General features: G+C 42.8%; 1 protein-coding gene across 1 annotated transcript in view; it reads right to left on the bottom strand.

Annotated features, from left to right (window-relative positions):
• The window catches only part of SDK1 (sidekick cell adhesion molecule 1), a 660,854-nt gene that overhangs the window by 183,868 nt on the left and 460,422 nt on the right, over window positions 1-16,564 (bottom strand). Inside the window, exon 8 of the mRNA XM_054042917.1 lies at window positions 7,479-7,562. Coding sequence (XP_053898892.1) covers window positions 7,479-7,562 — 84 coding nt within the window. The remainder of the gene's footprint in view (window positions 1-7,478; window positions 7,563-16,564) is intronic.

The following is a 16,564-nucleotide window of genomic DNA, read 5'->3' as shown; positions in this document are numbered from 1 at the left end:
CGGAATGCAAAGATCTACGAGAAGATCTCTAAAGACATGGCAGAGAGAGGATACAGCCGGGATGTAACGCAGTGCCGCGTGAAAATCAAGGAGCTGAGACAAGGCTACCAGAAGACCAAAGAGGCAAACGGACGCTCTGGATCCCATCCCCAGACATCCCGTTTCTACGAGGCACTGCATTCCATCCTCGGTGCGGCCGCCACCACTACCCCACCAGTGACCGTGGACTCTGAGGATGGGATAGTGTCCACGGCTGGATCCTCGGACATGTTAGCGGACGGGGAAGATGAGGAAGGAGATGAGGAGGACGAGGCAGTCGACAGCGCTCACAACGCTGATTTCCCCGACAGCCAGGATCTCTTCATCACCCTTACAGAGATCCCCTACCAACCCTCCCCAGCCGTTACCCCGGACACAGAATCTGGGGAAGGATCAGCCAGTAAGTGTTGTAAAAATCTAAACATTTATTTGTAACAGAACAGGAATATTAACAATTTAAAAAATGGGTTTCTCATGATTAGTTTGATTAGCTTAACGGTTCAGTCATGGGCAGTGCAACTATTGAAAAAAAATCTAGCAATGTCCGGTTTTGCATGATTGTCCTGCCCAAGCCGCTCTACTGGTTAGTCACTGCTACAGCAGCTACAGTAAAATGCGGTCTATATGTCCGGGGATGGAGCAGAAATCCTCCTGTGACATCTCGAGGAAGCTCTCCTGGAGGTAATTGGAAATCCGCTGCATTAGGTTCTTGGGGAGAGCGGCCTTATTGGGTCCTCCGTAGTAGGACACGTTGCCACGCCACGAGACTATCAAGTACTCTGGAATCATTGCTCTGCACAGCATGGCGGCATACGGCCCTGGTCTTTGCAGGCTTTCCCGGAGCATTCTCTCTTTCTCGCTGTCAGAGATCCTCATGAGGGTGATGTCGCTCATGATGACCTGCTTTGAATGAGGTAGGGGAATGTTAGTGTTGGGACTGCTTTGCCGTTCCTTTACAGAACTGTAACCGCTGGTTTGCAGCCACGCGGTGGAGGCGGGAGAGGGGCAGCCGAAAGGGATCGTTCCCGGGGACAGCCGCGAGGGTGTGGGACAGGAGCAGACTTCCTGCTTGCCGAATTGCTGGCAGCAGGGACTGACATTGATTTCAATGTGAAATGAGGCCATTGCTAATATTAAAGTTTTAAGCTGCCACAAGTCTACGGCTTACCATGTCTGCCTGCAACAGAAATTCCGTTCTCCTGAGAGGCTTCTCAAATGTGCTGTAGAAGACCCCAGGCACTGAATGCGAAGGCCGAGAATTCGACCTTGTGCTGAGTGCGCATGTGAGAGGTGCTGTGCATGGTCTTGTTAACAGAGAAAGACTATGTTCTTTGTTCACAACTACATTTATCTTTCTGAGGAATTCACTCCCTTTTTCCCATTCCCACAGCCCCATCTGCGACTGTCTCACAACCTAGCCTGTCATCACACTCCCAGAGGCTAGCGCGGATTAGGCATAAGAAGAAGAGGACACGGGAGGACATGTTCTCGGAGCTTATAGCCTGCTCCAGAGCCCAGGCAGCACAGCAGACCCAGTGGCGGGAGAACTTGACCCGAATGCACCAAGCCAACATGGATCGGGAGGAGAGGTGGCGTCAGGAAGACCAGCAGGCGACTCAAACCCTGCTTGGACTAATGAGGGAGCAAACGGACACGCTCCGGCGCCTTGTGGATGTTCTGCAGGAACGGAGGCAGGAGGACAGAGCCCCGCTGCAGTCCATCTCTAACCGCCCTCCCCCGCCACCAAGTCCCATACTCCCCTCACCCAAAGTGCACAGAAGGAGAGGCGGCAGAGTCCCTGCTAACTCTCACTCCACCCCTGCAGAGAGCTCGAGCAGCAGAAGGCTCTCATTCCCCAAAATTTGACAAGTTCTTTCCTTCCCGCCTGACACAAGCCCCCGTCCAAGTTTCACTTTCCCAGTTCCATGTTTGGTTGATAATAAAAAATACGTTTCTGTTAACTACTGTTTCCATCATGTTCTTTTGCAGGAGGGGGGGATAGGGGGTTGGTAATTCGACAGGACAGTCACCTTTGGCAGGGTATATAGTCGGGGGCAGGCACAGCAGCAGGGCACATACATAGTGCAGTGATGCAGTGACTAGTTACCCTGGTTAGTCTGGGAGGTTGTTTTCATGTTATGTGGTGGGGGGTGGGTTGCTCTGTGACTTTGTGGCAGGGGAGGGCAGTTACAGATCTTAAGCGGCGGTCCTTAGGCAGGATCACAGAGCCACACAGCAGGGGATCTGTAACCGTCCTCCCCCTGCCACAAAGTCACATAGACCCCCCCATACACACAGTCCCTATCAGGAGGGGTGACAGGCTCCGTTGAAACAACCATCCCACCGCAGCGGAGCCTGTCAATCCTTGAGTTTAGAAGCTGCATTCGCGCCACTACAGTACACCCGCTCCGCACCACAGTCTGCGTCCCAGTTTTAAAAAATTCCCGCGAATACAGTATTAAAGAAAACGGTGTGCTTTAACAAAGTAGAACTATTTTTATTTTGAAATGTGTGTTGGAAGTGGGGTGAAGGGGGTATGTAACTGGATAGGATAGTCAACATTAACTGGGCAAAGAAATGGGGGCAGGTTTAGCTTCTCAATACACAAACTTTAAAGTCACAGGTTACCCTGCTCACTCAGGAACTTTGCTTTCAAAGCCTCCCGGATGCACAGCGCTTCCCGCTGGTCTCTTCTAATCGCCCGGCTGTCTGGCTGTGAGTAATCAGCAGCCAGGCTATTTTCCTCAACCTCCCACCCCGCCATAAAGGTCTCCCCCTTGCTCTCACAGAGATTGTGGAGCACACAGCAAGCTGCAATAACAATGGGGATATTGGTTTCGCTGAGATCACAGCGAGTCAGTAAGCTTCTCCATCTCCCCTTGAGACGGCCAAAAGCACACTCCACCACCATTCTGCACTTGCTCAGCCGGTAGTTGAAGAGTTCTTTTTCAGTGTCCAGGGCGCCAGTATAGGGCTTCATGAGCCAGGGCATTAGCGGGTAGGCTGGGTCCCCGAGGATGACTATAGGCATCTCCACATCCCCAAGAGTTATTTTGTGGTCCGGGAAGTAAATACCTTGCTGCAGCCGTCTAAACAGACCAGAGTTCCTGAAAACACGAGCGTCATGAACCTTGCCCGGCCATCCCACGTAGATGTTGGTAAAACGTCCCCTGTGGTCCACCAGTGCTTGCAGCACCATGGAAAAGTAGCCCTTTCTGTTAATGTACTGGCTGGCCTGGTGTTCCGGTGCCAGGATAGGGATGTGAGTTCCATCTATGGCCCCACCGCAGTTTGGGAATCCCATCGCTGCGAAGCCATCTATGATCGCCTCCACGTTTCCCAGGGTGACTACCTTTGGCAGCAGTACATCAACGATTGCCTTGGCTACTTGCATCACAACAACCCCCACGGTAGATTTGCCCACCCCAAACTGGTTCGCGACTGACCGGTAGCTGTCTGGCGTTGCAAGCTTCCACAGGGCTATGGCCACTCGCTTCTGGACAGTCAGGGCTGCTCGCATCCGGGTGTCATTGCGCTTCAGGGCAGGGGACAGCAACTCACAAAGTTCCAGGAAAGTTCCCTTCCGCATGCGAAAGTTTCGCAGCCACTGGGATTCATCCCAGACCTGCAGCACTATGCGGTCCCACCACTCAGTGCTTGTTTCCCGTGCCCAGAATCTCCTTTCGACAGCATCAACATGACCCATTGCCACCGTGATGTTCTCGGCGCTGGGTCCCCTGCTTTCTGAGAGGTCTGTGCTACTCTCAGACTTCAGGCCATCACCGCGTTGACGTAGCCTCCTCGCCTGACTTTTCTGCATCTGCCTCAGGGAAAGGTGTATGATAAGTTGCGAGGCGTTGAGAGCGGCCACAACTGCAGTGATGGTTGCAGCAGGCTCCATGCTCGCAGTGCTGTGGCGTCCGCGCTGTCACTGACTAGAAAAGTGCGCGAACTGATTTCCCGCCGGCGCTTTCAGGGAGGGAGGGCGGGAGTGATGGACGGATGACGACAGTTACCCAAAAGCACCCTGGACACCTTTTTTTTACCCAGAAGGCATTTGCGGCTCCACCCAGAATTCCAATGGGCAGCGGGGACTCCGGGAACTGTGGGATAGCTGACCACAGTGCACCACTTCCAATGTCGACGCTTTCCCCGTTAGTGTGGACTCACAAAGTCGAATTACTGTCCTTAGTGTGGACACACACGTTCGACTTTGCAATATCGATTCCAAAAATTCGATTTAAGTAAAATCGAACTACTCTCGTAGTGTAGACAAGGCCTGAGTAATGAAGAAACAGAATGGAATAGTCCTCCTGATATGGAAGAGGCTGGAAATGATTTCAAGTTTAAATAATAACAACTCCATTTCCCCACACATTAGATTTGATGGGCATTCAGATAATGAAACCTGGCATTCAATACTTTGACCCCTACCTTTAACATTAGAGTCATTTCTCAAATCCCTTCCCACTAACAATATTAGCAAAAAAATCCTAATCCTATAATCACCGTGAAATACATCTTTCCATCATTAACTCAGCTGATAAAATGAATATTACCATCTCTTTATTTCCTATGTTTCAGCCATGGATACATTCCCCTACCCCACAGTTATGAATCTTATCTCATATGGATAAACAAAGATCTTATTTAAGCATTTAGGGGCCTGTCAATAGCATTCATTTAGGCTTTTAGTGATCTTCCCAGAGACAACTGCCTCTAAAATTGTACAAAATTCCCTTTTTTCATTTTGCAATGAAAATTTTAAAAATAGCAAAAACAATTATGAATTTTGTCTTTATTTCTCCCTGATCCGTCCTAACGGAAAATCTAGAGAAGGAAACATTTTAAAGATCTTTATTCCTCCATGTAGGCATTTTGCCAACCCTTGGTCCTACCTTGCTGTTTGAGGGGATGCAGTGTGATCTAAAGATTCATAAAATAAAATTATCATAATACTTAGCGTTTATAGAGTGCCATACATTTTCCAAAGCACTCTACCAAGATTAGAAAATTAATCTAATGGTTAGAGAGGAGACTGGGAGCCAGAAAAGTTGGACTTCATTCCTGGCTTTACCACTCACTATATGACTTTGGGCAAGTAACTTAACCATACTGTGGCTCAGTTTCCCCACCTGTAAATAGGGCTAACAATCTTTAACTATTTTATAGCCATGGTCTGAATTTTAGCAATTGTACATGGAGATCATGGATTAAAGACTAGAGAAGTTTAAATTATTATTTTTGTTATTTATTTTTTATAGCACCACCATCTCCCAGTGGGCTGCCGTGTCCCACAAGTATCCTTCCATCTACTTGTCTACACAGGTAGAACTGTTGTCCAATTAACTGCACTCCCATGACACCACCAATGCGGCCTGTAGCTCCATGCTTTCTATAAGTAAATAAGGAAGGATAAAAAAAGTGCATTGAAAATGTACAAAGCATCAATGGCTGCTGAGAGATATATACCCCAGCCTGGTTACAGTACAGTTGGATATACTGAAATTCCATTTATGAGGAAGTAAAAAGCTAGTCTGTGCAGGTTGCAATTTTATTTATAGTTAATCGCTACTTATACTGTGAAATTAATCCGTCTCTCACACTCACAGTGCGCAAAGGCTGAGTAAATGGGCTTTGTGCACAGACTTCCACAGGAGCTGGGTGAAGTCAAATCCACCTTCATACCTGTGGCCAAGGCATAGGGCAGCTGAGCTGGAACAGAAGCAGCAACCTCTTTTTAAGGATTTGTGGCAGCTTGATCTGTGTAATTACAGATCTAGTGTCTCCCCAATCACTCCTGTGCCTCTAATCCCTACTCTTTCCTAATTTATATTGAGCTGGCGTGTGGCCAGGAGTCCCTCTGCATGCCTGTTATGCAGCTAACCAAGACTCTGGCAGAAGAACTGCCTTGCTGTCCATGGATTGGATCCACATTGAAGCTATATTAATTGATTTGGCTATAAGAGGGTTCCACTGCACAAACAGGATCCAGGCCATAAGACTGCTTAGGTGTGCCCCGCTAGTTCCCCAGGGAGCTAGATGGAAGGAAGAGTAGGTCTGGAAGAGAAGTCAGAAAGCACCATGAGGTCTGCATGACCTCTCAAGGAGAGGTTTTTTCTTTTAATAGCTGACGAGCAGTTGGGGTTTTAGATAGTTCTCCCATTGGGCACGGCAGAGAGTCCAGAGGCTCGAGTTATTTGCTTGCCACACACTTGACAAATCTCAGAAAAATACTATTATAGCCAGTTTTGCTATAAAAAACTTTGTGATTTAAAAAACAACAACAGCTACTTGGGTGAGAATCTCATCTGGGTAACAGAAAAATCCCAATATATTTACCATAATATGAACTGATAGCACTCTGCAGCACCTTATTTGGCACAGGCAGGGGGTGGGGTGAATTAGTGGGAATGGAAACAACAACATGCTATAAAGAACATTCATATTGTCAAAAACAGCTGGTGTTGGGAAAGTAGTATTTGAAATAGTTAATGATTTACAGTTTTCTCACAGTGCTCTTGTGTATATAACTGTTTTAATGACAATATTTTGCACTTATAGCACCTTTCATCTCAGGACCTCAAGGCATTTTACTGGGTGTGCACTATTATCTCCATTTATGGATAGGGAATCTGAGGCATTGAGAGGCTAAATAACATGCCAAGGTCATAAGTCAATTCAGTGGCAGAGTTGAACATAATATTCAGGGTTAGAAACTTGCAGCTCACTGTTCTAATCACTAGATTATGGTGCTTCCTATTTTTTAATTAGAAGGCATGCTTCTGCTTCTTTGGAATTGTATCGAAAAAAGCATTTCATTTTAAGTCCAGTTATAAGTATTTTGAAGGTTGTTATGGCATTAAAACACCTTCCAATTAAAAACGGAAAGAAAGAGTGCTGTTGTAGAAGTGTAACTACACTTGAACATTACTGCAACTGACATTTCTACTCAGTGTAAAAGCACCATAATTTTCAACAAGGAGGTTTAAGTATTGGAATTATTGATTGTTTCGCGGCGTCCCAAGTTATGAGTCCCAAAGCCATTGTTTTACTTCAGTTAATTTACTGGCTCAAGACCGTAATCCTTTTTAGCCAACTACAATTGTAGAAAGTATCCTCTAAAGCAAGGAACATGAACGGAAGGAGCAGGGGCTATTTTGCCCAGGAGACAAGCAGCATTAATGTTACCCAGCTCTTATACCAAAATTCCACTTACTTGCATCACATGTACAAAACAAAACTAAAAGAACAGCCCAATTTTCTAAAGGTGAAGGGGCAGCTCCTCAGATGTTGTAAATGGTCATAGCTCACTGAAATCTACCCCGAAATGTTAGGAATTGGTATTGGGTGCTTTATTCAACAGAGGGTGCATTTATTTTTTCCAAGCTCGTACCCCTTTTAAGCAGCTTCATATACTTTATGTACTGCGCACTCACCCATCGCCTGACATAAGAGGTCCACTGTTTTCTCCACCTCGGCCAAAATTCGACTCTCAGGCTCAGCAGTGAAATAGGGTGGCTCTTTAGAATAGAAAGGAAATAAACAACAAAATGAAAACTGAGGTTGATTTAAAGAATTTAATATAGTTTCCTCACAAATGCTGTATTTAATATAGTATAATACAAACTGCCTAGTTCATCTCCTGTTTGGGGATCATGGGAGGGTTTTTTGTTGTTTTTTGCTATGATGAATATGAATTTCAAAGATAGCTGAGCCGATGCCAATTTATATTTAGGGTTTCACACTGCAAATTAATACTCAGTGCAGCGGCTACTTTTCATTTTATAGGTTTGAATCATGGAATGTTTTAATTCTGTTTAGAAGGGCCATCCCAAGAGGTTCATAAAGGTTTATATTTACAGCATAATATTTTATAGAATAGTTTGCTTCAGTATCTAAGCTAAACACCAGCTTCTCATGAAGTCATGAAGCATGTCAAATAAAGTGCCATACCATGCCAGTGACCCTATATCAGAAAGTAAGCACAGTATATTAAAAAAAACCCTAACAGTTTTATTTGTTGAAAGCAAACAGATTTAATGCTTTAATCGAACATGCAGTAATAACCAACAAAACCGACAGTTTATCATTAGGACTAAACAAAAGTCATTATAGGTTGCATTAAACAAAGACTAGACTTGGGGGAATTGTAGAACACACTGTCATGCAACTACTTAATCTATGCAGCATAAAATTTCAGGAGTATCACGTCAAAGTCCCACAGGCATTAAGGTTGCAGTGATTATCATGGTAACTAAAAACTGTCATACTTTACTCAATGTGATTATCATCTGAGTACTGTTTTCAGAAGCATTTTATTTGATTATAACTACAATTCTATCATAGCATAACTAAGCACAAACACCATGCACTGATTGCCTCTTAAAAGAGTGGAAAATACAGAAAAGGGGATATGTTTTGCTGTGAATTTTCCTCTTGAAGAATACAAGTATATTTGAGAAAAAGTGTAGTGGGTTAAAGATGGCCCAAGGTAGCTTTAGGCTATCTACATCTCAACCCCACCCCAACAACATATAAATAATTCCCCGGTCCAGACTGGTACACTTAGTACTAATTGTATGGCATTACTTATTTTCATAAATAGAATAAAATCATACAACAATCCCAATGTATATTACATTACAATATTAATTAACTATTCCTCAACACCTCACTGGTGGTATGGTAAGTGTTGTTACCCCCATTTTGCAGAGAGGTTAAGTGACATGCCCATACCCACACAGCAAGTCAGTAAAAGAGCCACGATTAGAACTCAGGACTCCAATCCCCCCTCCTCCGCTCTAACCACTAGAAAATGTTCTCTCCAACGTAGAGAAGAGGTATCCCTCTAAGGACCCATTACAGATGTTACATTTCTATATTCCTTTTAAACAAAGTCGAACAAATCAGTTTTCAAAGTCTGTGCAGAGAATGAGGGGGCAAAGGTGTGAAATTGCCTAGAAAACTCATCTACAAGGCAAAACCAATAAACCAGTGGTTCTCAAACTAGGGCCGCCACTTGTTCAGGGAAAGCCCCTGGCGGGCCGGGATGGTTTGTTTACCTGCCGCGTCCACAGGTTCGGCCAATCATGGTTCCCGCTAGCCGCGGTTCGCCGCTCCAGGCCAACTGGGGCTGCAGGAAACGGCGTGGGCCGAGGGACATGCTGGCCACCCTTCCTGCAGCCTCCATTGGCCTGGAACGGCAAACCGCAGCCAGTGGGAGCCGCGATCGGCCGAACCTGCGGACGCGGCAGGTAAATAAACCAGCCCAGCCCGCCAGGGGCTTTCCGTGAACAAGCAGTGGCCCTAGTTTGAGAACCACTGCAATAAACTGAACTATCCAAGTGATTTCTTACATTTTAATAATATAAATGTGTAAACCTTACTGATCCTCAATGCCCAGCTATATGACTTCTGATAACACACATAAGTTCTTATATAATGCATACGAAGTCTCGTTCACTACTCTAAACTACAAATTGAAAAGCTGAACATAAAATTCAAACTCATTGTAGGATTACGGTGCAGGTCATAGACATCATGATTCAAGTTGCTGAGCACTCTGCAATCCAGCAAAAGAACATGTTTAACTTTAAACACAAGAGTAGCAGAGTTGCAAACTCTTGTGACTTTTTTTGCAAATTTTGTTACATTTGATCCCAACTCCTGCAATTAAGTAATTACATAAGAATCTCAACTTTCACTTAAAGAAAAAAAGAGTAAGTTTCTAGTCCTCCTGGTTGTGGAGGAAAGCTTGAAAATGTGAAATCTGAAGGCTCAAAACCCAGAAGGCAAATAAAAGGAACCCAGAATTTATTTGTTAACATTTCATAATTTTAAAGTCAATTTGATGATTTCTGGAGGTCTGATGCATGATATTTAAGTAGTTCATTGGCTTAATCGGGACTACTCACATGTTTAAAATAAAACATTTGTAAGTGCTTTGCGAGACTAAGGATAGAGTGCTTAATACCTTGGACAACTGAAGCCACAATAAGCAGCCAAAAACCCTACACAATATATCAGTGCAATTGCTATCCACTCACACTGAATCATTTACATGTGTTTTTAGGCATACTTAAATTAATTTTTAGTACTATACGAAGTACTATAGCTTTACAGCCTTGGAGAGTGAACTCTGCTTATCTACAGAACAGGTACAGCATGGAAAACAGTAATTTGGGCGCCAATCCTTTGAAACAATGAAGTAGGTGCGTAGTAGCTTTGCTCGATTGGGGCCTTAGCCTCCTTGCCAGCGCAACGCAAGTTCCAGCTGCTCATTGCCAACATGACAACCAGTCATGATGGTGTTTTGTTTCGGGTTTTGTGGTGGTGTCTTGCTTTGTTTTGGGGGTTTTTTTGGTGATACAAATGTGTTCACTGAGACTAATAGCCAACAGATGGTAATAGATCTAGAACCAAATTCAAACTGGTAACCTAAAAGGAAAAAAATTCTATTTCCTTCTGAAATGGGCTTTTTTGAGTGTCATGAATTAGTGTATGCCTGTATGTATCTATATCAAAGTACAAACTCCATTTTGTTTCATGAATACTATTTTGATTGTAAAACTGCACTGTGCCTTCCCTGTTGTCTTTTTTGTCTCCATCTTGAACTGGGATTCATAAAGGCACTGAGAGGGCAATTCAAAGTAATCAGATTGTTAACCTGACCCATCTTGTCCTGTTCAAATAGAAGCTCCCTTGGAGAATGAGTTAGCTACTGCCCAGATAAAACTTTTCTTCCAAGTGAGATCACACGATGAAGGACTTGAAGTCAATTATGGTAGTTACCTGACAAACTTTATAAAAGAAGGGCTCTCTCTCACCAGCCATTTTGGGAGGAGAGACCAGAAACAAAAGCAGATGAAGAGTGGGCAGAAGATGAAGGAAGGAAGGAGGGTTCAAGGGCCCTGAAAAGATTCTGACCAAATCCCAAAGAGCCTTTGGAAGTGGTGAGGAAACTCAGGCAGGGGTTTTCATGCAGACCTCATGTTTTTCCCTATATCAGCGTATCTCTTGTGCTGCCTAAAATTAAAGGATGTGTTTAAAAATTCCTTTGAAGAGTTGGTGTCACTCGTTGATATGGTCACATAACCATGGAAGGGGAAAACAATAAATTAGAGGGTCCATCCACAGCTTTGGAGGAACTCTGATAGCATGCGACAGCCACTGGGGAGGCTTTGGAGCTGGTTCTAGTTTCAAGGTCAAGGCAACTAGACCACAGGGTCTGTAGTGCCAAGAGTGGTGTTGACACAGGATCTGCATCTGGAATGTGTGCCTAGATGCCCAGTGTGATGTTGCACCCTATAATGCTTTATAGAAATATGCTTATGAGTGTAAATATGACATAACTGGAATATGTTTTATGCTAGATATGCCATGTAACATATCTTTGCAAAGGTTATGTTCTACTGCATGTATTCATCCTATTCGTATGCATGTATCATTTTTATATCTGAAGTTATGAGCATTGGCTCTATGTTTGTATTTAAAGTGTTTGCTGTAGAAAGCATCTAAGGCAGATTTGGTCAATATAATGTCAAGGGGTTATTCACGTAAATGGAAGTACTTGGCTAACAATGGACCTTGATAGACACCAATCCACATGTGAGCTTTCCTGGGAACATTCAGGCTAACATGTGGGCAATGGCTTGGCCTGTAGAGAACTGAGTCATGCATGGACATGTGACTTGCCCATGTGACTCCAAAATTCCATCTTGTAGCTGTGATTCTACACGAGGAGAGAGGGGTTTCCACCCACAAGAGAGAGACTGTATAAGCCCCTGGAAATCCCTCCATTTTGTCTTCAGCTGGCTCAAGAGATAGCCTCTCCACCCCAAAGGATGCCTGAAAGAAACTGGAACAAAGGACAGTAACTACAGGGGTGTGAGTGATTGCTGGACCCATACTAGGAGGAAGTCTAGTCTGTAAAAGAAGCTTATTGGAATATTTCTGAGGGTGAGATCTACCTGCATTTAGTTTCTTACTGTATTAGGCTTAGACTTACGTGTTTTATTTAATTTTGCTTGGTAATTTACTCTGTTCTGTCTGTTATTACTTGGAACAACTTAAATCCTACTTTTTATATTTAATAAAATCACTTTTTACTTATTAATTAACCCAGAACAGGCAACTAATTCCCAGGGGAACAAACAGCTGTGCATCTCTCTCTATCAGTGTTCTAGAGGGCAAACAATTTATGAGTTTACCCTGTATAAGCTTTATACAGAGTAAAATGGATTTATTTGGTGTTTGGATACCATTGGGAACTGGGTATCTGGATGTTGGAGACAGGAACACTTCTTAAGCTGTTTTCAGTTAAGCCTGGTTCTGTGTGTGTAGCTGGCTAGTGTGTCTGGCACAACCAGGCAGGGCTCTGAAGTCCCAAGCTGCCAGGGCTTAGAGGTAGTCCCAGAACATCAGGTGGCAGTCCCAAGGGGGGTTTCTGTGACCCAACCCATCTCACCCAGAACCAGTAAAACAGTGCCTGAACTCTGCCCATCCCCAGCAAGCTAAGAGTATGTAGGACCCAAGGTTTGGGTCCAGTACACAGCCTGATGAGTCTCAACCAGGGGGAGCACACCCAGGGTTGTTACAATGATGTTTCATTGTGTCAAAAATAATATTCTACAGTAGTATCCTGTATTTCTCTATGAATCTATTACATATTTAGAGAGTATAGATTAATGACTGGTTTAAAAATCACACAATATGTACATTTGAACATTCGTCATATTAGGGAAAAATGAGGTGGGAAAATGTGTGGTGAAATTATAGTGCCCACCAAACTACACACTGTGATACCAGGAGACCCAGAAACACCAATTTCAAGAGGATGGCTGTGATATCTTGGGATCAAGCCAATTGTCTGATTTACATTAATTACAGAATCAGAAGTAAGAGGTGAAATCATCAGGTTCACCCCTCCTGGCAGTGCAGGGTGATGTTTAACGAGAAAGGGCAGATTAGATATTAGACCAGAAGAACAGATACTATATGGGTTCAGATACTATAGTTGTACAGATACTGAGTCTATCTTAATTAAAGAGCCAAAAACAAGCAAGAGGAAGAACGGATATCTGAATATAAATAGGTAGTTTTAATAGTTGTTGAGGCTTTTTATGTACTGTTGACATTATTCTGTAAACAGTCTCCCCACAATCCCCTTGGGAGCTTGCAAAATCTGATACTATTCAAACCTCTCCTACATAGAGAGAATTACATGGAGAGTGATTTTAAAATTCTAAAGATAACAGTCAGCATCCATTACACACCCTTCAAGCGGCATCAGAGATGTGTGACTTAATCCAAGATCCATGCATGGAAGTCAGAAAGCGCAGAAAGCCCCACGGGTTCCACCACAAGCCAATATTCCATATCAGTCTGAAATTCAGCCCTGCATATTTAAGTGGAAACTTTGGAACCTGTCTCCATTATTAATATAAACTAAATGAATCCCGGAACATACTATAAGGAAGATGGGACTGGCGGCTTTAAAGTAACTTAGAGTACAAAGTGTGAAGGTGGATAAGAATATGTCCATCTTGGGAGTAGAACCATATCATGTACCCATGTCCATACACAAATATTGATAACAGTTTCCTTGACCCAGGACTTTTCTTTGTCTGAAATCAATCACAGAACTGTTATAGACCTACACGGACTACCTCCAGGTGGTCTGGTTTGGAGAATATGAATTTCAGGAAAAATCCCTTTCCATGTTAGCAACAATTGTCTTCCAGCATGGTTGTCACTAGCACAATTTTGTCCCCAGAGTGGGGAGAACCTAATAGCTTCTTATGTGATTGCATTTTTAATGTATGACAGACACCTGAATAAATAAAATAAATACACATCTGAAAGATCTTTGTAAAAAAATTAAAATAAAGAAGGGAGAAAGATGTACCAATCACAGAATAAATCTAAAGAACTAATGAAAGCGAAAAAGATCCTTAAGAGGATGACACATGGATTCTAAATATAGCTCAACAGTCTGCGAAGCCCAGGAACAACTCAGGTCTACTCTTTCCAGATGCTTTAGGTAATCTCCCCAAAGATTTTCCCTCTCTGAGCTCCTTACTCAAGTCTGGGCAAGTCAAGTGGCTTTTATATTCAAGGTAACTCCCAGAATTCCCTGCCTTGAAAGGGCCATGTGTTGTATTTTTATTTTCCCTGTGCAAAAACAGAATCCTTAACTAAAATTCTCTCCTCTGGTTTCTACTCTTTGCTCCTTACTTTGAGGGGCAGTCATGACGGGCCACCTACCTGTGACTGCCAACCAAATTGTAGTTCATCTCAGCTTCCAATCAGTTCAGCCCTCTTTAGTAACTTCATAATTGTTTTTGGATTGGCCTCTGAATCCTGTGGACTTGCAATGCTGTACCCTTGGTGCCTGATAAAACTCCATGCAGCCTTCACAAAAGGGGCAAGGCCTAGACGTCTCTCCCATCTTTTGTTCCATATTGCCCCCTAGGATCTTATTCTTGGAAATAACCTTACCCAGATAGGATACAAAAGCTCTCTCAAGGAAAAACGAAGAAGGAAAAGAAAAATAAAAGAAAGAAAATGCTGGCCAATGCTTCCAGCTACAGAAAGAATACTGAAGAAAGATTAATCTTCGATCATGTAATTTTCCTTTTTCTTCAATTCCCTTATACTTGGCACAAAATTTTATACTGCTACTCTGTCCCAAAAGACCATTCTGATGTCTTTGTATTGCTGCTTCTCTCGCTCTCATTTTGTTCAGATTTTGTTTTCAATCTCTATCTGCTTTAAAGCACAATCATTTTCCTTTTCATTTTCCACACTTTCTCAGTCCTGGAATTCATAATCTCCCATAGAAAAAGTCAGTTTAAAAATAACTGTTAAAGGAATTTGAAGAACTGGAGTAAAAGATTTTTAAAAATTAGCTCAGTTTTTAAATGAGTTTGGTCATGAGCAGACTCTTTCAATAACTTAATCTTCAAACGGTTAGTGGTGAAACAAATGTGCTCTTATCTAATCTGCAACAAATCTTCCCCAAACAAGTACTCCTGTTCTTTTCACGGATACAGACTAACACGGCTGCTACTCTGAAACCTTCCCCAAACTGTTACTCTGCCAACTGAGGAACATGCTACCCTTTAAAAAAATTCTAACAACTGCAGCTAATAAAACCAGAGTTTGGAACCGCCTCAGTTTATCTTTGCTGAAACAGTATGAAGAGGTCAGAAGGAGCGTTTCCACCTTCATTGGAAAATGGCAGTGTAGCAAGAGGCTAGCAAGCTTTATACTTGTGAATGCACTGTTCTAATACACTGTTCTAATTCAGATTTTGCAAATGCTATGTGTGATTTTAATATACAACTCAAGTGTACTTTAAAAAGAACATTCTTGCAGGTTCTACTAGGGGTTTAAATTGACCACAGTCCCTTCAGCATAGCATTCTTTTGGCTTCTATTAAAAGTTGGCAGGAGCTGGAGGTGCTCAGTACCTCTGGAACAGGCTCTTAGTTGCATGACATATTGATTGGGGAATGGAAGGAATCATGTGTTTTATAACATTTTGTCTATTTTAAATCTGTTTAATGTTCTTGATATCTTATCCTTGTTGTTGTTCAATATGGTAATTGCAGGGTCTATCTAGCCAGGTATGAATCCATCCAGTACTTATACAGCTCTCATCACTACATTGTCTGAGCAAGTGCATTTGATATATCATAATAACAACTTAAAAATAAAAACTGTTCCATTAACACAATTTTTTGTTGTAAGCATGAGATCGCTCATTACGTTCATTCCGTATTATCCTGCCCAGAAGTGCAGCTCTTGATGTGATGTGGTATCAATTTGTGCATCCTACAAATATTTCATACATGTAAATAGACAGGCATACTTGAGTCCCTGTAAGTGCTACTAAAACAGATTTTAATAATGTAAGTGATCTGGGAAACACCTCTAAATAAAGCTCAGAGAAAGAGCATCCCATTAGCAGAAGGAGCCTCTGCTGTTTGAGTTATGTCTCCAGTTTCCTCCAGAATCCATTCCCTTGCTAATTAAATAATGGCTCTGTTCCATTTTGGAACTCTGAGGTTGAACAGTTCTTTCATGAATTAACTACTAATCCCTTGATTCTGCTTCCTGTTTGGAATTAGACATCCATCCTGCTGTTCAAGAAACTCATAAATAAAGAAACGTAGCAGGCAATGCTGACACATTGAGTAAACACCTGCAACTAGAGTGTCTTGTTCCATCAGGATGAAATAAAAGTAATTGGTAACCAATTTGTTTCTGCTTTCTTTCATCTGTTTGTTCATATCTACGGCTCTTTTCATAACTTCATTCACTGACGGCCCCCTAATACTGGGACAGAAATAAATAAAACATCTAACAAAAAGAGAGTAGACACGCTCCTAATCAAAGGTGGCACCACCATTTTACTATGAGTCCCCAGTGATTTTTTTCTCAGGTTTAGTTTAACTATATTTAAGTACCTTTTACACTGAGAGGCTACACTAGGCAGGATCTGACAGCATAGCAGCAAA

The sequence above is a fragment of the Malaclemys terrapin genome, chromosome 10 (genome assembly GCF_027887155.1).
Source record: "Malaclemys terrapin pileata isolate rMalTer1 chromosome 10, rMalTer1.hap1, whole genome shotgun sequence".
Lineage (NCBI taxonomy): Eukaryota > Metazoa > Chordata > Testudines > Emydidae > Malaclemys > Malaclemys terrapin.
This window is presented reverse-complemented; position numbering and strand designations above follow the sequence as displayed.